Source organism: Hyla sarda, chromosome 13 (genome assembly GCF_029499605.1).
Source record: "Hyla sarda isolate aHylSar1 chromosome 13, aHylSar1.hap1, whole genome shotgun sequence".
NCBI classification, from domain to species: domain Eukaryota; kingdom Metazoa; phylum Chordata; class Amphibia; order Anura; family Hylidae; genus Hyla; species Hyla sarda.
This window is the reverse complement of record NC_079201.1, coordinates 18,153,188-18,176,773: the sequence shown is the minus strand read 5'-3', so window position 1 is coordinate 18,176,773 and position 23,586 is coordinate 18,153,188. Positions and strand designations below refer to the sequence as shown.

At 45.2% G+C, this 23,586-nt stretch overlaps 1 protein-coding gene across 14 annotated transcripts in view; it reads left to right on the top strand.

The window, feature by feature from the left end:
- Positions 1-23,586, top strand: part of ARHGAP40 (Rho GTPase activating protein 40) — a 263,780-nt gene that overhangs the window by 204,848 nt on the left and 35,346 nt on the right. Inside the window, exon 1 of one of the 14 annotated variants that reach the window (XM_056549618.1) lies at positions 146-308. The exons of 12 other annotated variants lie outside the window; for them this stretch is intronic. In XM_056549618.1, the coding sequence (XP_056405593.1) occupies positions 271-308 (38 nt within the window). In that variant the 5' untranslated portion in view covers positions 146-270. Of the gene's footprint in view, positions 1-145; positions 309-22,893; positions 23,159-23,586 lie in introns of those variants that run through there. One more of the 14 variants, XM_056549617.1, reaches the window with a different exon arrangement.

The following is a 23,586-nucleotide window of genomic DNA, read 5'->3' as shown; positions in this document are numbered from 1 at the left end:
ATGGACAAGTCTAACGGGAGCAGAAACGTAGTGTAAACCTACCCTTAAACACACAACTAATCATAAATCCCCCGTCACTATTCAGGGGAACAGAGTATTGTCCATGGGAACAGCTGCAGCTGAGAAGCCTTAAAGGATCCCTCCTCAGCAGCCCTGCTCTCCTCCCTCCCCTGGCAGCTGCTGTAATCAGTAGGAGGAACAGGCAGCAGATCCAGGGGCTGCAGGACACAACCACTGGGCTCAGGCTTCGTGACTACCCGCAGTCTTCCTATGAGCAAGTACCGTATGCTGCCCTGTGATCTCCCAAGGTGATTGATGTCTTTTGTGTTAATATATATTTTTAATTTATTTTTTTTTTATTTTACTTTATTCTACTTTGTTTACAAGGTGCTTGTTGTTTTTTGTGATAAAGATATAATATATATATATATATATATATATATATATATATATTTAAATTTTATTTTACAAGATGCTTGTTTGTTGTGTTGTGTGTTTGTGTGTGTATATAAAATTTTTTTTTCTTTTAATTATATTTCACAAGATGCTTGTCTTTTGTGTTTAAATATATATTTATTTTTAATTCTACTTGTTGTATTTTGTGTTTAAGTATATGTGTAATATATAAATTTTTATTTTACAAGGTGCTTGTTGTCTTTTGTGGTGTGTGTGTGTGTGTGTGTGTGTGTGTGTGTGTGTGTGTGGTTTTTTTTTTTTTTGTATTTTTTTTTTTTTGTACTTTACAAAAAACTTTGTTTACTTAGTGCACTAGTGAAGTTTACCCGTGTTGCTTTTTATTTTCTGCCGTTTTTTCCTGTTTAGGAATTTATCAAGTGACCTATTTTATTTCTTTTATTTGCAAACGTTGTTTGTTCTCTATGTTTTTTACAGTGGAAATATATAGTAAAAACGTGGAATCACGTTTAAAAGCAAAATTTTATACGAGACTGAGAAAAAGTTTCTAACCACAATAGCTGATCTTAGGGAGTTTTGTCTTTTTGTAAAGGGGAATGTGTTCACTTAATTTGGGTATTTACTATCACCTAGAAGGATGGAGCTATGGCCATGTATGTAGGGCGAAGAATAGGATCAGATCTCGTTGGGTGTTTTTTGGGAAAAAGTTTTTCTAACTCTGTAAGATGGGGTTCACTTTTATTGAGAGCAGTGGTCTCTAAACGGTGGACCTCCAGATGTTGCAAAACTACAACTCCCAGCGTGCCCGGACAGCCGTTGGCTGTCCGGGCATGCTGGGAGTTGTAGTTTTGCAACATCTGCAGGTCCACCGTTTGGAGACTACTGTGCTAGAGTGTATACATCTGCCACGGAACTATATTCACAGCTCATAAAACATCACTATATTTTGTTGATAAGCAATAACCCCTAAAAGGGATACTCCGCTCCTGGATACCTCATCCCCCCCCCCTATCCATGATAGGGGATAAGATGTCTGATCGTGGGGGGGGGGGGGGGGGTCCGGCCACTGGGGACCCCCCCCCCCCCCCCACGATCTCTGGGCCAGCCGTGGTTGTGATGTCACATGAATGGAGGGGGCGTGGCTTGGGGTCACGACCACGGATGCCCAAACTCAGCATTCTGAACAAAAATGATCAGAACACCGCGGTGTCGACATAGAGATCGCGGGTGTCCCAGCGGCTGGACCCTCTCCCGATAAGACATCTTATCCCCTATACTTTGGCGGAGTACCCCTTTAATGACTAAGCCCCATTTCTCAAATCTGACATGTCTTTTTACTAAGCAAAGTGATTCTAAGAGGTTGTGTGTTTAACATTATTGTTTTATAGTACACGTTGTTACAAACATGTCTTGGTATGATAGGGCTTTATTGAGAGAGGAAAATTTTATTCATACATTTTTTTGAAGGCCATTCGCGTCCGACACATTAAAGGGGTATTCCAGGAAAAAACTTTTTTTGATTTTTATATCAACTGGCTCCAGAAAGTTAAACAAGATTTGTTAATTACTTCTATTAAACAAAAAAATTCAAAAAATCTTAATTCTTCCAATAATCATCAGCTGCTGAAGTGGAGTTGTTCTTTTCTGTCTTGGAACAGTGCTCTCTGCTGACATCTCTGATTGTCTCGGGAACTGCACAGAGTAAAAGAGGTTTGCTATGGGGATTTGCTTCTACTCTGGACAGGTGTCATCAGAGAGCACTTAGACAGAAAAGAACAACTCAACTTCATCAGTTCATAAGTACTGAAAGGATTAAGATTTTTTAATAGAAGTAATTTACAAATCTGTTTTAACTTTGTGAAGCCAGTTGATATGGAAAAAAAAAAGATTTTTTTTCCCTGGATAACCCCTTTAAGGGTCCGATCACCTTTTGTTTTTTTGAGCCAATCGGCCCCCGAAACGGGTCGCATGCAAATGGCTACTGCCGGGTCCTGATGGGCTCCAATTCACTTGCATGGGATCTGTCGGTGACCCGATAATTTTACAGGATTTTAGCGGACAAAAAAATAGAGCTTGCACTATTCTTATTTTCTCCGCTAAACTCCCGTCCTTCTGGCTGGATTGCCAAATAGGGAAATCCGACTGCAATGTGAACGAGGCCTTACACTTTATTATTTATTGAAAAACACTTTGTGATACTTTTTTGCTTTTATACTATATACATGTAGTGCAGCCAAAGGCTTTCCGGACTTGCTGGGAGTTGTAGTTCTGTAACAGACGGAGGTTCACTGGTTGGAAAACACTGATCTGAATAATACTCCTATACAATGAATAAGTCTCGTGGCGGTCACAAGCCTCAGGTGCCGGGCACCCTCTATAGCAGGAAATGCGGATGAATCCTGTGCACACACTGGTGTTCTTGAAAATATTTATGTTCTGAGAAAAATGAACACCCTGCGCTTCACGTTCTTGTAAGATTGAATGCTACAGATAGAAACGCTACAAATGGATTATTCTATGGAAATGATGGCGGTTTATGCCAGTGTTTCCCCACCATGGTGCCTCCAGCTGCTGCATAACTACAACTCGCAGCATGCCCGGACAGCCAAAGGCTGTCCGGGCATGCTGGGAGTTGTAGTTTTGCAACAGCTGGAGGCACCCTGGTTGGGAAACACTGGTTTATTCTGTGAACCATTCACTTGCCCAACCATGACAGGGAATCTAAGAAAGCTGTAGGCACAATAGAGGCTGCCCAATTACTAAGAACCGTATATGGACCCCTTAAAGGGGTACTCCACCCCTAGACATCTTATCCCCTATCCAAAGAAAAGGGGATAAGATGTCTGATCGGGGGGTCCCGCTGCTGGGGACCCCAGGGATCTTGGCTGCAGCACCGCGCTATCATTACTGCAAAGAGAGAGTTCGCTCTGTGCATAATGACGGGCAATACAGGGGCCGGAGCATCGTGACATCATGGCTCCGCCCTTCGCGACATCACGGCCCGCCCCCTCAATAAAAGTGTATGGGAGGGGGAGTGGCGGTCATCACGACATTGTCATTGTGGCTTTCTTGACCTAAAATCACTTGTAACAGCAGCTTATCATGAGTCCTAATGTGATGTCGCAGCCGCTTACTATATGGAGACCCCCCCTTATGATGTCACAGTAGCTTACTTTACAGAGACACCATGTGATGCCTCAGCCGGTGATTGGATGAGCAGGTTTTTTACTCCCACATGTCCCGAGGATAGGTGAGTAGCCAGGCCCCATTCCTGAGATGAAGGGGGACCACAGCGGTCAGACCCCCGCATCAGACCCTTATGCCTTATCCTGTATATAGGGGATATAAGTGTAGTTCCCTGGGCTACCCCAAAGAGAATGTATCATTAATATTTATTTATTTTACTAATTTAAAATTAGATATTTCAATATACATCTGTTTAACCTATTATTATTATTTTTTTCTGATCATATTTTTTTATTTCTTTTTTGTTTTTGTACATCATTATGGGGGCAGCCAACTTGCGACAGCTGGAGGTCCACCGTTTGGAAATGACTGAACCACTGCTTTAGAGCAAGAGAGAGAGAGAGCTTGTAGTCTGAAACAGGCTCATTGGGGGACATGTATCATTATTTGTGTATGGTAGAAGCATTTTACCCCTTTTCCCGAATTCTAAATTATGTGCAGAAGCGCTAAATTTATCAATCAAGTGCAATGAGCGTCATAAATTGCGGGTAAATATAGTAATCTCCTAAATCCACTCTTTGGAAAATAGAATCAATGATTTAGAGCATCTTGCTACGTTAAGTCCAAGATGGCTTATATTTGCGCAAAAAAGACCAGCTCTTGCGGCAAAATTTTTGGTGTAAAAAAAAAAAAGTACGCAGTTAATAAATCCATGTGTACTATAGATGTCACTCAAAGGTACCCCGATTCAGCCACATCTGGAGGACATGCTCTACCAAAACGTGCGCGAAAAAATTGCGCAAAAAAAGGGCTTGCGCAAAATTTTGCGCAAAAAAATACACACAAAACAGGGGTAAAATCTTTGATACATGTCCCCCATTGAGTTTTCTAGGCATGCTTTGTGACCTGCACAGAGGTCAGTGTGCAGTAAGAGGAAGAACAGAGCTCTGCAGGGATAACATCAGAATAGCAGCAGTAGGAAAAATGTCTGGTTAAACAAATGCAGATTTCTGTGGCGCTAAGGGACAGAATTTTGTGCAGCAAGGTAGGGGGTGTTTTTTTTTTTCTTGGAATCTGTGGATGTTTGGACGTAGAGCATATCTAAGAATTGTGGCCATAGTTCATACTTTCATTTCAGCAGGTTCCAGGAATGTCAGTGAGTTCTCTTTGCTTGACCTGTAGTGTGGATTTGTGTTGACACGGATGCAAGGAATTCTTATCACTTCGTGACGCCAGGGCACAGTTAGCCTATACACGTTCCTGCGGTGGAGTCAGCTTCTCCTGGGCCAGACACTGGGGGGTGGGTTAAGAAACTCAGACATCGGTTTACGGATAACTGTCTTTTACGGAGCAGGTGCAGATGGTATTAAACACAGTACGGAGCAGAATAGAAGGGATGCAGTATAACCCTTGGGAGCCCTGTTGCCTTGCTGGGGCTTACGGTGCTTTTTAATCAATTGAATAATACTTACTTGAGGTTTGAGACTAGAAGATAATGAGATCCAATCATGATCACCACCAGGGCTTGGCTCACCGCTGTACTGGGGAACACTTGTAGAATGGCGAGGCAGACTTGAGAAGAGATTTTCTTAGGCTTCCCTCTTACAAGACTTTATCCTTCAGTCAATACCAAAGTTCCTCCTTGAGATCTAAAAGGGGTACTCTGCTGCTCAGCGTTTGGAACAAACTTCCGAACACTAGAGCGGGCGCCGGGAGCTTGTGATGTCATAGCCCCTCCCCCTCATGACATCATGCCCCGTCCCCGCAATGCAAGTCTATGGGAGGGGGCGTGACAGCTGTCACGCCCCCTCCCATAGACTTGCACTGCGGGGGGTGGGGCTTGATGTCATGAGGGGGAGGGGCTATGACGTCACAAGCTGCCGGCTCCAGCGGCATTCGGAACGGTTTGTTCCAAACGCTGAGCAGTGAAGTACCCATTTAATCTCGTGGTGCCCCCTTTGAGCCCATACTCTTCATTTCCATTAAATATATTGCTTCTAGCAATCAAAGCAGCTAGAAGGGTTAGTAAAATATAGGCTGTATCTGCTTTTTTCCTCCTCACACCGCCATCCTGGAAGACAGAGTAGTCACAAGGACTCTGCCTGAATTTACCTCCAAAAGTCGTCGTGTCACACTTTCACCAGAATTAGAAAATTGTATGTAGTTATCTAGAGGCTACCAGAGATTGGCACAGATCAATCTCCTTATCAAGTTTGGCAAAAGGATCAGGGGGCTAGAAGAAAGTCAGGTTATAGTTAGCCATAGCTCAAGCCTATGAAAATAAGGGCCTTTTATTTCCCAACTCCTTTGGGGCCCATTCAACTAGGGTAGTCTCTACCACCTGGGCAAAAAGGGCTAACACCTCTCTAGGTCATATCTAGAGGGCAGCCACCTCAGAGGGCAGAGTTCACCGCATAATGTTAGAGTGGACTCTGGTGACTTCAAAATAAGACACTTTGTTTGCCCCAAATACTTCTTTAAAGGGGTAAAAACAAATCTCCTATCCACAGAATAGTTTCTGATCATGGGGGTTTGACCTCTGGGACCCCCTGTAATCGCGAGAATGCCAACCTGACTCCCTGCTGAATGGATTGAATGGTCGGCAACATGCACCCAGCTTCTCTATGGAGCCACCGGAGATAGCGGAGTACAAGTTTGTAGTAGTTGGCTAAAAATCGCAAAGCTACATAAAAAAGGCCGATGTGGCTGAGCCCATATTCCCTTTCCATCTTAGAAGGATAAGAAGATCAATAGGGGTGCAACCACTGAGATCACCACCGATCACAGGAACGGAAGAAAAATACCCGCTCCATTTCACTTTTGGGACAGATTTCTTCCAATCACATGATCTGTGAGGATCTCAGCGCTCCGACCCCAACTTTACAGCTTATTCACTATCTTGTGGCTAGGGATAACTTTTCAACATTGGAAATACCCCTTTAAAGGGGTACTCCAGTGGAATTTTTTTTTTTTTAAATCAACTGGTGCCAGAAAGTTAAACAGATTTGTAAATTACTTCTATTAAAGAATCTTAAAGGGGTTCTACATTGCCCTGCCTTCCGGAGCTCCGCTCGCAGCGTCCGGAAGTTTATTACTCCCAACGCTGTGTGCGGGCTTCCGTGTTTGAGGCCCCCACCTCGTGACGTCACGAGGAGGCGGCCTCGAACACGGAAGCCCGCACACAGCGTTCGGAGAAATAAACTTCCAGACGCTGCATGCGTAGCTCCGGAAGGCAGGGCCCATAAATCTTTCCAGTATTTATTAGCTGCTGAATACTACAGAGGATATTCTTTTCTTCTTGGAACACAGAGCTCTCTGCTGACATCATGACCACAGTGCTCTCTGCTGACATCTCTGTCCATTTTAAGAACTGTCCAGAGCAGCATATGTGCTCGTGATGTCAGCAGAGAGCACTGTGCTCGTGATGTCAGCAGAGAGCACTGTGCTTGTGATGTCAGCAGAGAGCACTGTGCTCGTGATGTCAGCAGAGAGCACTGTGCTCCAAAAAGAAAAGAACTTTAACTTTCTGGCACCAGTTGATTTAAAAATAAAAATAAAAAAATTCCACCGGAGTAACCCTTTAAATACAGAACATTACATTTTGTTGAAATAAAGGCACCTGGTGAGGAAGTCTTCAGGACTCAGACAATTCCACTCCAGGCTTTGTCCTTGAATCTGTTTTGATTATTTGAGGTTTTTGGCACCAGAATGAGGAAATCCACTGATTCTGAAATAACACTGACTTGGTAGCGCAAGTTCCTCATTCTCCGCATATTCAAACAAGAGCGAAAGGGCTTGCGTTTATTCTTGCCTTAAAGGGGTAGTCCAGGTAACTTTTCAACACTTCGATGCATAGGGCATAAGTGCCTGATTGGGGGAAGGGCACGACCATTGGGACCCCCTATGATCTCCTGTACAGTCCTCAGCAACTTACACATCCTCAGAACAGACATCTTCATCTTCCTGGACGAAAGGAAGCGACAGCCCACTCAGCAAATCACTGACCAGCGATGTCCAGCCTCAGCCCATGATTGGCCCATGAGTGGACCTTCACTTAAGTTTTTCCATGAAGGTGGGGGTTGGAGTGCACAGAGGACTGGTTAATAGCCGGGTCCTGTACACGTGATTGTCGGGGGTCCAAGTGGTGTTGTCTTTTTATCGGGCTTGGCATTACAAATTTTCAAGCCTGATTAAAAAGACCTAAATTGTCCTAAAAGATTGCTATTAAAGGGGTACTCCACTGCCACAGAGTCTGAAACATTTAGTTCCGAATGCTGGGTACGGGCTGCGGGGGTTGTGACGTCACACCACGCCCCCTCAATGCAAGTCTATGGGAGGGGGCGTGACTGATGTCACGCCCCCTCCCATAGACTTACATTGAGGGGGTGTGGTGTCCCAAGGGGCGTGGCCGTGGCGTCACTACCCCAGCATTCTGAACTAAACATTCTGGACACTGGGGCAGTGGAGTACCCCTTTAACTTTGTTCATTTTTTTTGTATCTTTTCTGCAAGATTTTCCAGTTTTTATTCTCTCACTGAGTACAATTAAACAAGTCTTCAGCTGTCATATTCCCTGCGGTTAAGGAACTTCCTATTTCTGCTTAAAGACTGGTGTGTGCGTCACATGCAAGGAGTCACAGAAGAGAAAAAAATCTCCTTTTTGTGCAGTTTGTTTTGCAGATGGTGTTTCTTAAACAAAAGACAACTGTTCTTAAAGGAAGATTAGGGCATGACTAATGGTGATCATAGTCGGATGAAGTGTAACTCGTATGACATCTACAAGTTCCCATAAAAAAACAAAAACAAAAAAAAAACCTGAAGGGTTCCTTGTTGGGAGGCCTGTATCCATGAATCAAATTGACAGTATGTAAAATTTGTATTTAATTACCCCCATTACTTCTACATTGTGTAAGGTTTCAGTGTGGTTAAGCAACATGGTGCTGGGGAGTTCCAGCCTCTTGCACCATGCAGCTGTTAGGAGGTTGTAGGAGTTAGCATGGGGAGCCCCGTAGGTAATTGGTTAGTGGTTGAGGCAGGGTTATTGCTCAAATGGTGTTCTGTGTAAGGCCGCTTTAACAAGCAGGATTTGAGCCGAGTCAGTATTTGTAAGACAAAACCAGAAATGGGTCAAAACCACAGAAGATTTTCATCTTTTCATTATACTTTTTCCCTGTGCTTGTTCCACCCCTGATTTTGTCTTCCAAAATACTCACACACATACTGCTGTGTATTTTAGTATGTGTGGTTTAAAGGGGTACTCTGGCCCCAAGACATCTTATCCCCTATCCAAAGGATAGGGGATAACATGTCTGAGCACGGGGGTCCCTCTGCTGGGGACCCCCACAATCTAGAATGCAGCACCCACCTGTAAGCACTGCAGGAAGTGCTGGAGGCTCTGTGTTATGCCTCCCGACCACGGGGATGGAGTATCGTGACGTCTTGTCTACGCCCCGTGTTATGTCATGCCCCGTCCCCTTAATGTAAGTCTATGGGAGGGGGCGTGGCGGCAGGCGCGCCCCCTCCCATAGACTTGCTTTGAGGGGGCGGGATGTCACATAGGGGTGGAGACGTCATACAGGGGCGGGGGTCCTCAGCAGCGCGACCCCCGCGATCAGACATCTTATCCCCCTAGCCGGAGTACCCCTTTAATGTTGAGGAGACACAAAGGATAAGTTGTGTTGTAGTAACTTGAGAGAAGAATGCATGCAGAAATTTGTGTAGGGTCGCAAGAGACACAGAAAGTAGAGCTGTGTGCTTCCAGAGATGACTGGTGGAGTACTTGAGAGGATTGCTGTGAGGGTGTTGATTGCAGAAATGCTGTTATTCCTACAGCAAAAACATTTTGTTCAGAAGACCTGCTGTAGGGTTGACTTGACTGGAGGTTGACTTGCCATAAAGGAGTATGCCTACCCTGGAGCAGAGAGTAATACTAAGTAGAGAAGAGAGACCGCTACAGGCCAAGAGTAAACAAGGAGCTCCTCGTGAAGGGGCCCAATAAACTTGCAAGTAGCGGTTGTTGTGCACACTGGAGCCCTGGCCCAAGGTTTCATAAGCTTTGTGTGTGTATGGTGAACCCCTGAAGCAACAAGCCAGAGAAACTTGTCTTAAAGTGTCCCTGTCTCTTAAAAAAAAAAAAAAAAAAAAACATTGTAGACCCCCCAATCATTAGAACGAGCAGGGAGAGAATGGGGCATCTAGAGACGCTGGACGCAGATCGCTGTGAGCAGGGGTGGGAACCCACTTTGTTCGATTGATTGTGGGGGTCTTAGAACAGAGACCCCGTCAGATGAAAAGTTTTGACATGTTAAAGGAGTTCTCCACCTGAAATCTTTTATCCCCCGCTGGGCCCGGGCTGTAAAACTATACATAATAAACTTTCACTTACCTGCCTACGATCCCTCCCCCCCCCCCCCTTGTTCCGATATCTCAGTCCTGTTCTCCGGTCCCTGTCAGCTTTCTCTTCCTGCGGGTCGGTGACTTCACTCTGCGCTCAGCCTATCAGCGGCCGCGACTGGACATTGCTGCGGCCGCTGATAGGCTGAGCGCAGAGTGACGTCACCGACCCGCAGGAAGTGGAAGAGACCGGGACCGGAGAACGGGACTGCGATATCGGAACAACGGGGGATCGTAGGCAGGTAAGTGAAAGTTTATTCAGTATAGTTCTACAGCCCGGGCACAGCGGGGGTTGAAAGTTTTAGCTTGGAGAACTCCTTTTAAGTGTTTTGTGCTTAATTTTTATTTGAATTTTTTAAATTTATTTTTTACATTGGAACCACCAGCTGACTTTGTAACCAATCATGTGCCTCTCCGCGTGAGACCAGTCACGCTCCAATGCCTTTTTTATTATTTTTTTTATTTTTTTTTTTACAAGGCAATCATGTCTCCTGCATTCAAAAGAATACATCTCTTATTTTATTTTTTATTTTTATTGGTTTTTTTTGGGGGGGATTGTCATCAGGCTCCTTGCAATAGTTACCCTTACCATCTCACCCCTCTTTCAGTAACCTGTGAATTGACTTCAAAGGGCCTTTTATATCAGTACTTGGAAAGGTCTCGCTGTTGTCTGTTCTTCTTGGAGCTGGAATACAAACAGTTAAATCTGATGTTCCTATTACGGAAAAAGTTGGTCCTGCAGCTGACAGGGTAACTTACATTCTTATTTCTCTCGAAGACCTGTGTGAACTTGTATTGATCCGAAGAGTTATTCCTTCACTGACCCCCCAAATAATAATGATAAACTGCAATAGCTCTTATATGTCAGTGGCTAAAAGGGAGTAAATGCCATAACAAGTAGAGGCCCTCTTCTGATTCATCATACATCCCACCAACCTTAACACTTAAACCTTAAATCATTGTCTGATTTTTAAAGAATTGATTTGCAAATTATGGTGGAAAATAAGTATTTGGTCACCTACAAACAAGCAAGATTTCTGGCTCTCACAGACCTGTAACTTCTTCTTCTTAAAGAGTCTCCTCTGTCCTCCACTCGTTACCTGTATTAATGGCTCCTGTTTGAACGTGTTATCAGTATAAAAGACACCTGTTCACAACCTCAAACAGTCACACTCCAAACTCCACTATGGCCAAACCAAAGAGCTGTCGAAGGATATCAGAAACAAAATTGTAGACCTGCACCAGGCTGGGAAGACTGAATCTGCAATAGACAAGCAGCTTGGTGGGAAGAAATGGCCACTGATGATCTCCCTCGATCTGGGGCTCCACGCAAGATCTCACCCCTGGTATCAAAATGGTCACAAGAACGGTGAGCAAAAATCCCAGAACCACACGGGGCGACCTAGTGAATGACCTGCAGAGTGCTGGGACCAAAGTAACAAAGACTGCCATCAGTAACACACTACGCCACCAGGGACTCAAATCATGCAGTGCCAGACATGTCCCCCTGCTTAAGCCAGTACATGTCCGGGCCAGTCTGAAGTTTGCTAGAGAGCATTTAGATGATCCAGAAGAGGATTGGTAGAATGTCATATGGTCAGATGAAGCAAAAGTAAAACTTTTTGGTAAAAACTCAACTAGACGTGTTTGGAGGAGAAAGAATGGTGAGTTGCATCCAAAGAACACCATACCTACTGTGAAGCATGGGGGTGGAAACATCAAGCTTTGGGGCTGTTTTTTCTGCAAAGGGCGACTGATCCGTGTAAAGGAAAGAATGAACGTGGCCATGTATCGTGAGATTTTGAGTGAAAACCTCCTTCCATCAGCAAGGGCATTGAAGATGAAACGTGGCTGGGTCTTTTCAGCATGACAAAGATCCCAAACACACCGCCCGGGCAACAAAGGAGTGGCTTTGTAAGAAGCATTTCAAGGTTCTGGAGAGGCCTAGCCAGTCTCCAGATCTCAACCCCATAGAAAACCTTTTGGAGGGAGTTGAAAGTCCATATTGCCCAGCGACAGCCCCAAAACATCACTGCTCTAGAGGAGATCTGCATGGAGGAATGGGCCAAAATACCAGCAACAGTGTGTGAAAACCTTGTGAAGACTTACGGAAAATGTTTGCCCTCTGTCATTGCCAACAAAGGGTATATAACAAAGCATTGAGATGAACTTTTGTTATTGATCAAATGCCTATTTTCCACCATAATTTGCAAATAAACTCTTTACAAATCAGACAGTGATTTTATGGATTATTTTTCTCTCTCTTAGTTGAGGTATACCTATGATGAAAATTAGATATGAGCGAACTTACAGTAAATTCGATTCGTCACGAACTTCTCAGCTCGGCAGTTGATGACTTATCCTGCATAAATTAGTTCAGCTTTCAGGTGCTCCGGTGGGCTGGAAAAGGTGGATACAGTCCTAGGAAAGAGTCTCCTAGGACTGTATCCACCTTTTCCAGCCCACGGGAGCACCTGAAAGCTGAACTAATTTATGCAGGAAAAGTCCAACTGCCAACCCGAGACGTTCGTGACGAATCGAATTTACTGTAAGTTTGCTCATCTCTAATGAAAATTAAAGGCCTCTCCTCTTTTTAAGTGGGAGAACTTGCACATTTGGTGGCTGACTAAATCCTTTTTTGCCCCACTGTAAACCCAGACTATGAAATAAATGCACAAAATACACAGAATACTTTGTGACCACAGCTTTATTGTAATAATCAGAATAAAGCAAGCACAGGAGCCAGGCGAAGAGAGATCCCCAGCTGTTTGACATACTGCCCTAGACCAGACAGCAAAAAAGGGGCATCATCTTTCGCTTGCCATTCTAGCAAAGCCGGAACACTTTAAAGAGGTACTCTGCCCCTAGACATCTTATCCCCTATCCAAAGGATAGGGGATAAGATGTCTGATCGGGGGGGTTCCACCACTGGGGACCCCCAGACATCTGATGCACGGAGTGAAGTTCGTCACGCCCCGTCACATACACTTGCATTGAGGGGGCATGGCCATGACGTCACAAGCCTCCAGTGCTGCACCCAACTACTTAAACAAACGCTGAGTGCAGCAGGGAGATCACGGCGGTCCCCAGTGGTGAGACCCTCACGATCAGACATCTTATCCCCTATCCTTTTGGATAGGGGAGAAGATGTCTAGGGTGGAGTACCCCTTTAAATGCACCAATGACCCTACTGAAGATACTTTTATTCCTGTGCTTAACTACCATGCCCGCCTCTGCCCACTCTCTCACAAAGAGTCATCCTCTTGGCACTCGGGAGAGGAAAAACCCCATGTGGAGGAAACCTCTTGGGAACCATGACTGAAGAATTTCCGCCACGAGTCTTAGAGAAATATGGGCAACCTGTAATTCGACAAATTAAATGTAAAATTATACACCCTAATGGTAGCTCCGTTATCCCAAGGTTAGGCAGGGCAATAATAGTCCAAGGCCAGTTTAGGGTTAACGGTAGCTTTACTGAGGTAGACAGATGGTAATAGTCTTTACAGCTAGGCCAGGATCCCAGAGAGGTGACCAGTAACACAGGGGACCTCGCAGCTTGCTGGGACTTGTAGTGACTTTTAGAGATGAGTGAACTTACAGTAAATTCGATTTGTCACAAACTTCTCGGCTCGGCAGTTGATGACATATCCTGCATAAATTAGTTCAGCTTTCAGGTGCTCCGGTGGGCTGGAAAAGCTGGATACAGTCCTAGGAGACTCTTTCCTAGGACTGTATCCACCTTTTCCAGCCCACCGGAGCACCTGAAAGCTGAACTAATTCATGCAGGATAAGTCCTTAACTGCCGAGCCAAGAAGTTCGTGACGAATCGAATTTACTGTAAGTTCGCTCATCTCTAGTGACTTTGACAGACTTTAGGACAGCCACGCTGACTATAATAGACTTGACTATAGACTTGACTGTAGGTAGTGACAGCAGACATAGATGACTTGACTTACAGGTTAGGCTTGAGGCCTCCAGATATGCTTGACACTGGCTCTGAGACGTCTGGTCTTTACTGTGCCTCAGGATATGAGAGAGATTGTATAGGCTCCCCCTCTTTTATAAAGGGGGGCTGAGCCAGAAGCCCATTGGTCAAGCTGCAGGTCACCTGGTTAGCTGGTGCTCTCTGGGTAACAAACACATCAGGTGAACACATCATCATGTGACTAACTTAAAGGTCCTTTATACATAACACACATAACACTATACATTATATAATATATATTATATTACTATGGGGGAGACACTGCAGGAGAGCCCCTAGGACACAAAGGGACTCAACCTGACAGGGCCTAAGTACTGTACGGGACTATATCCCGTACTGGGATATCACATGTTTCTACAGGTAGGAGTACCCATTCAAAGGAGTTATCGCCTGCCTACAAGGAGATTACTAGCAGATATGCGGGGGAGGGTAGTCTGACCACTGGGACCCCCACTGATTATGAGAATGAAGGTCAGTTTCGCCCCCCCCCACCTTAATAAATGAAGCCACAGCGTGACTGCTCAACACAAAATTTATTGACTGTCTTCCGAACATATTTGAAAGAATGCTGGTTGAATAATGCATGTTGCCACTCTGGTCACTCAGAAGACAACTGACCTTCGTTCCCATGGTCAGTGGGGGTCCCTGCATTCTGACCCCCACCCAAAAGATAGTTATTCCCTATCCTGTGAATAAAGGATAACTTTAACTTAATTGGGCTCAACGAAGGTTGATCTACAAGCACAGGGTATGTTCACACTATGGAGATTCTGCTTGGAAACAGCTTGTAACACCCCAAATTCTGCTGCTCAGATCACGTGGGGCGTTCCGTAGCAGAATTTTCATAAAATAATTTGATTTCGGCAACAATTGAGCGTATGTAATATTCCGGTGAAGTCCGTCAGAAAATTTCTTTGTCAACGAGACGGCTCTTATCTCCAGCAAGCGCCAATTCCATATTATTTTTGCTCCATCCAGAAGACTGTGGATCCACTGGGTTCCTCACTGAATTTCCTCAGTGTGAACATACTCAGAGTATTAGAACTGGAGACATTATACAGGGAATTTTTACAAAGTTACTGAAGTCATAATTTTTAATTCTGAATCCCACCCACCTATGGGTAATCATAGTGGTGTGCGGCCCTTCTGTAACCCTATGGGGGCACGATATGTCCCTAAATAAGTTTTTATGCTTAGTGTACATTGATTCATCCATGGCTGGTGTCATATCCCACTGTGTATGTAGCCTAATTATAACTCGCTTACATAGCTTGTAAGACTGAAAAGACTTCTGTCCATCCAGTTCAGCCACTTCTATAAATCTGCTGAATAATTGTTGGTAATCGTTCTCTGCTTTGTACAATCAATTATTTTTTTTGCTAAAAACTTTGATACACTCCAGGGGTCAAGTCCTGGGAAAAAGTGTTTGAACTCATCCAAGATTTCCACTCAAGGGCTGGTGCTACTAATGGGAATTGTGTTCCTGCAGTGGAAAAAGTGTAGGAACTCAGTTCCCACACGTTCCTGCAGGATCCCCCTAGCGGGACACCCAGCAATCAGCTGTAATATTCAAGGGTACCTGGTAACCAGCTTTCCTACAGCACCTCCGCAGGTGAAATTTAAGTATTTATACACTTTACATTAATGGGCTTCTGTGCAGTATATGGACATGCCGGGTCCCCACTGCAATCAGATGAGTGTCCTGAATAGGACTCCTCCTTTTTAAAGCGGTATTCAGCTGCCCCAGGGGTACTCCGCTGGAGCAGGTGGCAGAGGTCGTGATGTCACGACCATGCCCCCTTGTGCCCTCACGCCACGCACCCTCAATGCAAGTCTATGGGAGGGGGTGTGGCGCCGCCACATCCCCTCCCCATAGTCTTGCATTGAGGGGGCGTGGCAAGACGTCACGAAAGGCGCGGCCATGACGTCACGACCCTCACCGCCCGCACCCAGCTTTCTAAACGATTGCCAGGTTCTGCACAGAGATAGCGGGGGTCCCAGCTGCGGGACCCCGCGATCAGACAACTTATCCCCTATCCTTTTGGATAGGTGATAAGATGTCTAGGGGTGGAGTACCCCTTTAACTCCGAATTAAGGTATTTGAATGTGGCCTACTTAAGTCCTTTTCAAAGTGTTACATGGAACCACACCTTCACATTCAATATAGTATATCTAGAGGATGAGCGAATTTTTGAAAAATTCGACTTGGCCGATTTGCCTAATTTTCCGAAAAAATTTGGTTTGGTCTGAATTTATTTGCGACGAATCTGTATTAAAAACTGCAATTTATGGCCTACTGAGAGCCTCAATAGGGGTGTAGAACACTTTGCCTTGCTGTAACATGCATATGGAATGTGCTGGGTTAGTGAAATAATACTGTTATTAAGTATGACATGCAGATTAGAGGCGTCGCTATTAGAATAGATGTCACAGAGCGGCACAATGACAGAGCCTGGAGGTGGCATCAGTATGAGGAGACCATGTAGTGGTTGAATGACACAGCCTGGAGGTGACGGCACCATGAGGAGAACATATAGTGGCAGAATGAGACAGCCTGGTGGTGGCATCAGCAGCCTCAGGAGTCCTGAAAGTGACCCAGTGGTGTAGTGGGGCAGGTGGGGTGGCAATACCAGTATCTGGTGACTAAGGTGGGTGAAAAAGGAGAACTTGGCATCAGATGTGTGGCATCAGGCGGGTGGCAGGATCAGAATAGTAGCTGAGGCAGGTAGGAAGAAGAAAATGGTCTCTTTCGTAAAAGTGTTGGTGTGCGCAAGTAAATATCCCCTTTAAGGCCCTACACTTGCATTAATTCCCTTCTTGGCAAGTTTTACTCGCCCTAAAAAGGGCGGCCTCACACAGAAAACTCTCTCTATTTAAAGCTAAAAACCCTGTGAAATGGCAGGGGAAATGGGGAGAATTTGGTTCCTGTGTGGGGCTGCCCTTTTAGGGTGAGTAAAACTTGCCAAGAAGGGAATTTAATAATGCGAGCGTAGGGCCTTACAGGGGAATATGTTGTTCCTTTTTAGAGGTCTTTGCATCACATCAATACTTGGTGGTGTAGGTGGCACATGGTGTTTTTTGCACACATTTCCTTTTGTTTGATTTCAAAACTATTTTGGGTCCATATGTTTTATCCTAAGATTAGTTTTAGCTAATGCATATCCTCAATACTTACTTGTGGTCTGATGCCGAGAAATGTCTGTAACTGGGGAGCAGCACCTAAAATACACTGCTCAAATAAAGGGAACACTAAGATAACACATCCTAGATCTGAATGAATGAACTAATCGTATGAAATACTTTCGTCTTTATATAGTTGAATGTGCTGACAACAAAATCACACAAAAATTATCAATGGAAATCAAATATATCAACACATGGAGGTCTGGATATGGAGTCACACTCAAAATCACAGGGGAAAACCCCCACTACAGGCTGATCCAACTTTATGTAATATCCTTAATACAAGTCACAATGAGGCTCAGTAGTGTGTGTGTGTGTGTGGCCTCCACATTTGTGAAGTGTTGGTGTGGCACCATGGTCAACCTACTCTGATGCATCAGCCATTGGTGGGTGGAAATCCTGGCTGATCCATGCCTGATTCATCTTCACAAAGTTCAGTCTCTCCACATTTTTCGTGGACAGACGAGTTATCCTTGGGGTTACTATGGCCCCCGCTGCACTAAACATCTGTTCTGATGGCACACTACTGGCCGGGCAGGACAGCTTTTCCAGGGCAAATTCTATTTGCGGCCCCAAATCAATTTGGCTGCCCAGAAGTCCAGCGGATCTTTAAGGTGTGTTGGCATGGTCATGTCAAGGTATGCCACCACCTGCTGGTTCAGGTCCTGTTCCAGTTCTACCTGCTGCTGCTTAGTTGCTTCACTATGAGGGTGAAGAAAGCTACTCATCAGCGACTAGACACAGGCTGCCACCCCACGCCTCCCCAGCAGCCATGGCAGTGGAAGGTGAGTGCAGAGGGCCCCCCGAGTCAGACCTGCGAGAGGATGGATGATGGCACAGATAGGCATTGGCCAACTGACTATGTAGGATGTCTCTGTAGTAGGTCAGTTTGTTAAAATAAAAATAAAAAAGCCTCCATTTTGTGCCGGTAGTGAGTGTCCAATAAGGTGGAGAGCGAGAAGTCATCCCGCTGCTGAATGGTGACAATTTGGTGGTCACTATGCAAGCAAGTGAGCATGCATTGTGTCATTTGTGCCAGTGACTCGGAGGGACTCCCTGCCTCCATCTCCACTGCATACTGCCACGGTGTGTCTCGATCCTCTGTCTCGCCTTCCTCATAACCCCCACGGAGCGGCGTGCCACTGGGTGATGCAGCAAGCTGGACAACCACATCGGAGCCACAGATCTACCAGGCCGCTTTATGGTGATGCTGCATATGTTGACGCAGGACCATGGTGCCAACATTGGGACACTGGCCACGCTTCTCCTTCTGCCGACACATCTTGCATGTTGCCAGGTAAACATCCTACAGATGATTTATGGAAAAACTGCCACACCGCTGATTTTCCCACCAACAGTCCCCACTGCTACTGCCGCCGACTCCTGGAACCCCTGTTCCACTACCTCCCAGGAAGCAGGTGGTCTACCCCGGGCACGTATGGCTCCAGACTTTCCACTTCTGCCAACTGCTGCCTCACGGGCAACCTGCAACCCTTTTCTCCTGATGATGATGATGAAGCCCCTTGTGCACCCGGCTCCCAAGTGCGATAGGCTTCATCACAGAGTTGTGTCTGCACGTCACTGATGTCCTCCTCAGGTCCCTCAACAGAGTCTGCCTCAGGAGCCTGAACGCTCGCAACACCACCTCTCATGCCACTCTCCTCATCACTACTTTCCTGCTGATAGGCTGATTAAGGGTCATCCTGCTGACCCTTGTTCCTGCCTTCCCAGGATTACTTTTCCCCATGTCCTCACATGTGGATCTGCCATTTTAGATGTCCGGCCCCAAGAGCCTAGACCGCACTAAATGGAGTTTTAATGAAGCCATTCGCATGATGGAATCGTGACGATATTCGCATTCGTTACAAATCGAATTTGTCCTGAAATTCATAACTAATTCGGATTCATCTGATTCGATTGGCTCATAGTATATAGATTACATAAGGATCTTATTTATGCCAGTTCAGTGTGGCGGTAATTGTTGGCCTGGCCCTGGCTATATATAGGCATAGATAGGTATGTACATCTGTAGTATAGTGGCTATGTGGGTCGCGATGCTGTACATTACAACATACTAAATTAATGTCATTATACACCCATTGATCGGTGACACTTACGAATGCTCTAGAAGATTGTTACATGCTTTCTCGCACAAATATTTAGGTATCTCGATGACACATCTGCTAGTTATGTGGTGCCAGGCTATTCTCGGGGAGAGAGATGTAACATTGGAAGCTGAGCTATGACGTTCACTTGCTGATGACTACCAAGCCGGCTTACAAAATTGCTACTTGTAAATGACAAGGGCATTTCCAGTTCAGTTATGTACTTTGGCGCGTATGCAATGCTAGTAAATGGCTGTGTATGAAGATCAACAATACTTGGTTTAGAACATTAGAGAACATCTAGTTTTAACGAATCCTGTCCAGATGTGGCAATGCCTTCTTGTATTGAGGGTCACCATGGCAGACATTAAAGGGGAACTCCGCCCCCTAGACATCTTACCCCTATCCAAAGGATAGGGAATAACATGTCTGATCGTGGGGGTCACCAGCTGACACACAGCCACGCCCCCTCAATGCAAGTCTATGGGAGGGGGCGTGGCAGTTGCCATGCCCCCTCCCATAGACTTGCATTGAGGGGGCATGGCCGTGATGGCACGAGTGGGCATGACCGAGACATCAAGAGCCTCTATCCCCATCGCCAGTCACCTTGCAAGTTCGCTCCATGCACCGGATGACTGGGGTGACGCAGCCAAGATTGCGGGGTCTCACCGCTGGATAGGGGATAAGTTGTCTAGGGGCGGAGTACCAGAAGCCAGTGCTATGTTTGGTCCTCAAAGGCCAAAAGTTGCATTTGGCATGGTTACTGGCTATAGCTAATCCTTGTGATATGTTCGCACAACATTTTTAGGACCTAAAACAACCCCTCAATGTTGTTGTTTGTTTTTTTTTGTTTTTGTTTTTCCCCAGTTGAATTCAATGTGAAAATGGCTCTAAGTTCCCACATGCTTTTAATTTTACGCCCATAATTGTTGTCTGTAAAATTGAAGGGGTATTCCCATGTGCCAAAAAATATGGTTTCCTGACTCCCTCCAACCTGTTTGTGGCAGCCTGAGGGGAACAGGAAGCTGAAAATAATGATGGCATTTTTAAAGGGGTTATCCAGGAATAATAAAGCAGACCTAATTTCTTACAAAAAACTCTCCCTGTCTGTCTCCAGGCTGGGTGTGGTTCTGCAGCTAAGTGAATGGGGCCAAGTTGTAATACCACACCCAACCTGGAGACTGACATGGAGCTGTTTTTGAAATAAATAGCTCTGTTTAAAAAAAAAATAAAAAATTCTAGGTGAGTACCCCTTTTAATGTTGACCACTTATCTATTGGTAAGCAGTTGCCCACATAAACCAGCTTGTTGGTCCAGAGGGAAAAGTCCACACAGCGAGTCCTCGTCTCGGAGAACCTGTCAGGTAGGAGCATGTATGGAGAGGTTTATATTCTCTTCTGACCTTGGGGTCGAGTGTGAAGATCATCTTGTTGTGTTGCCGGTCAGTAGAGCAGAATCGGCGATGATCTTCATTAACATAGAGCTGCTCAGCAAAGTGAAATATTACCAGTACCCACCCAGGGTAACCCTACAGGCAGATCTTATGGTTGTGCTTATTATTCCCCTCCATCTTCTTGTTCTTTAATTACCATTATCATTTTTTTTTTTTTTTTTTTATAAGGTAATTCAGCGGATCCAATTTTTAAGTCTCATGAAGAAAAATTCTCCTTCTCTATTCGCGGGCTAGGGGATAAGTTTCAGATCGTGGTGGATCAGAGTGCTGGGACACCCCCACCCCCCCTCCCGCGATCTCCTGTACTGGGCCCCATCTCTCCCCTGGAGTGGCGTGTCACAACCCCCCCCCACCTGAAGCGGGGGTCACCACGCCCCCTCAATATATCTGTATGGGAGAGCACGAAGATGGATTTCCTATATGCACATATATCTATATCTTTAAAATAAAATTTAAAATAAAATATATAATATAATAAAAATATAAATATAGAGGGGGCAGGGGTCATGACACGCTGCTCCAGGGGAGAGCCGGGGCTCCATACAGATCACAGGGGGCACCCAGCGCTCTGACCCCCTCACGATCTGAAACCCATCCCCTATCCTGCGAATAGGGGATAAGGTTTTTATTTTTTTTCATGAGATCTCCTTTTTAAAATCATGTAAAGCAGTGGTCTCCAACTGTGGCCCTCCAGATGTTGCAAAACTTCAACTCCCAGCATGCCTGGACAGCCGTTGGCTGTCCGGGCATGCTGGGAGTTGAAGTTTTGCAACATCTGGGGGGCCACAGTTGGAGACCACTGCCTCCAGGGCTGACCTTATACCATTTACCTAGCAGCATTTTTCTGCTCCTTTATGTTGTTAGGTTGTTTTGACCGTGAGATTTATTTGCCTGTAGACAGTAATTGCACGCTTGCCTTTGACATTTGTGAGAAATCTATATACTGTTGCTTTTGTTTAATGCCTGAGAGCTTGTCAAGAATTCATAGACGCGGTGCTCCCCTGAGACTTTTGGGTTAGAATATAGATTTAGTAGCTTTCTATTGTTTTGTTGAACAATTATAGGCTGACATGGAACAGGACATCTTCTTGACGGACACCTATCTTAAGTGACCGTAAAATGCGCTACCTTTTATATATTGCGTCCTATAAATGCGAATATGGGTGCTGGCTAACTTTATTGCAGCAGGCAGAGCGGCGCCCCCATCAAGAGGGTGCTCTAGGCAGCTGCCTATTTTGCCTACAGGAAGAGCCGGCCCTGAAGGTTCTTCTGTTACCTTGGCGGTCCAGTCTGAGCATGGATAGAGGAGAAGGCATTCTAGAAGAAAACTCAAAACAAAGTTCCTTCCCTTCTCCACCAATGTGGAAGTAAAGAGTGGTCCCAATTTTGAGCCAGTTTTCTCTTCTTTAAAGGGGTACTCCAATGGAAAACTTTTTTTTTTTTTTTTTTTTTTTGTAAATCAACTGGACCAGAAAGTTAAACAGATTTGTAAATTACTTCTATTAAAAAATCTTAATCCTTCCAGTACTGATCAGCTGCTGTATGCTCCAGACGAAGTTGTGTAGTTCTTTTCAGTCTGACCACAGTGCTTTCTGCTGACACCTCTGTCCCTTTTTAGGAACGGTCAAGAGTACAAGCAAGTCCCCATAGCAAGCCTCTCCTGCTCTGGACAGTTCCTGATACGGACATAGGTGTCAGCAGAGAGCACTGTGGTCAGACTGAAAAGAACTTCAGAAATAAATACAACTTCCTGTAGAGCATACAGCAGCTGAGTACTGGAAGGATTAAGATTTTTAACTAGAAGTTATTTACAAATCTGTTTAACTTTCTGGCACCAGTTGATTTAAAAAACAAAAAATAAAAAATGTTTTCCAGGGGAGTGTCCCTTTAACTTTTCTAGTGTCTGTGGAGTAAAGGTTCTGCTCTAAGACGGCAGAACATGGGCGTCCTCCGCAGGATGGCCTTGCTTGTACCCTAAAATCTACCGCACCCTGCAGATGCCTTTTCCACGTGGATTCAGAAACCCTCCGCCCTCTGGCATGTAGGCATTGCAAAAAAGGATTGCCCATAATGGGTAGGCTGCTAAACCAGTAAAGCCAGTTCACTGTACTGCAGAGCAGGAGCCGGGGAGAGACGTTGGCTTGAGAACACGGTTCTTCGTCGCTTCTATTTTTGTTTAACCATGGAGCTACCAGAGAAGTGAGATGGGATGAGAGTCGTAACCTGTCGTATAATGTGCGCTACTCCTGGGAATGGACTCTGTGTTCTGTGTTTGCTGAATCCTCCAGAACCTGCAAACCTCGTGAATGGATTCTAGGATGTCGCCGTCTCCCAGTGTAGACCCTCTCAGGCCGGCAGAAAATGCCTCGCTCTTTCCTATCACCCGGATACCGAGACCCCAAATCCTGCTTTCTAGACACTTGTTTCCGCTGTCAAACAGGTAAACGGAGCAGTCACGTAAAATACAAGATTGTCGCAGAAAAAGACCACCGGGTCCATCTGGTTATTTCCTTTATATTAGGATAGGTATGTAGTTATCCCAGACAGGATTACATTCACTTACTGGGGATTTACCAACCACATCTGCTGGAAGCTTGTTCCAAGCCTCTACTACTCCTTCAGAAACCATATGTGTAGGATCTAGTGGCAAGTATTGCGTACTGCTTAATGCTTTGTCGGCTCTTATAAGGATGATCTTTTCATAGCTGAATATGTGCAGAAGTTTACAATATACAGTATATAGGTAGACAAGAAGTGGGACTTTTATTTTATGGCTATTTTGGAGCAGCTGTTCTGGTGGCTGAATAGGCTGGTAATGGAAAACCACAAATACAGTGTGTGCGTGTGTGTGTGTGTGTGTGTGTGTGT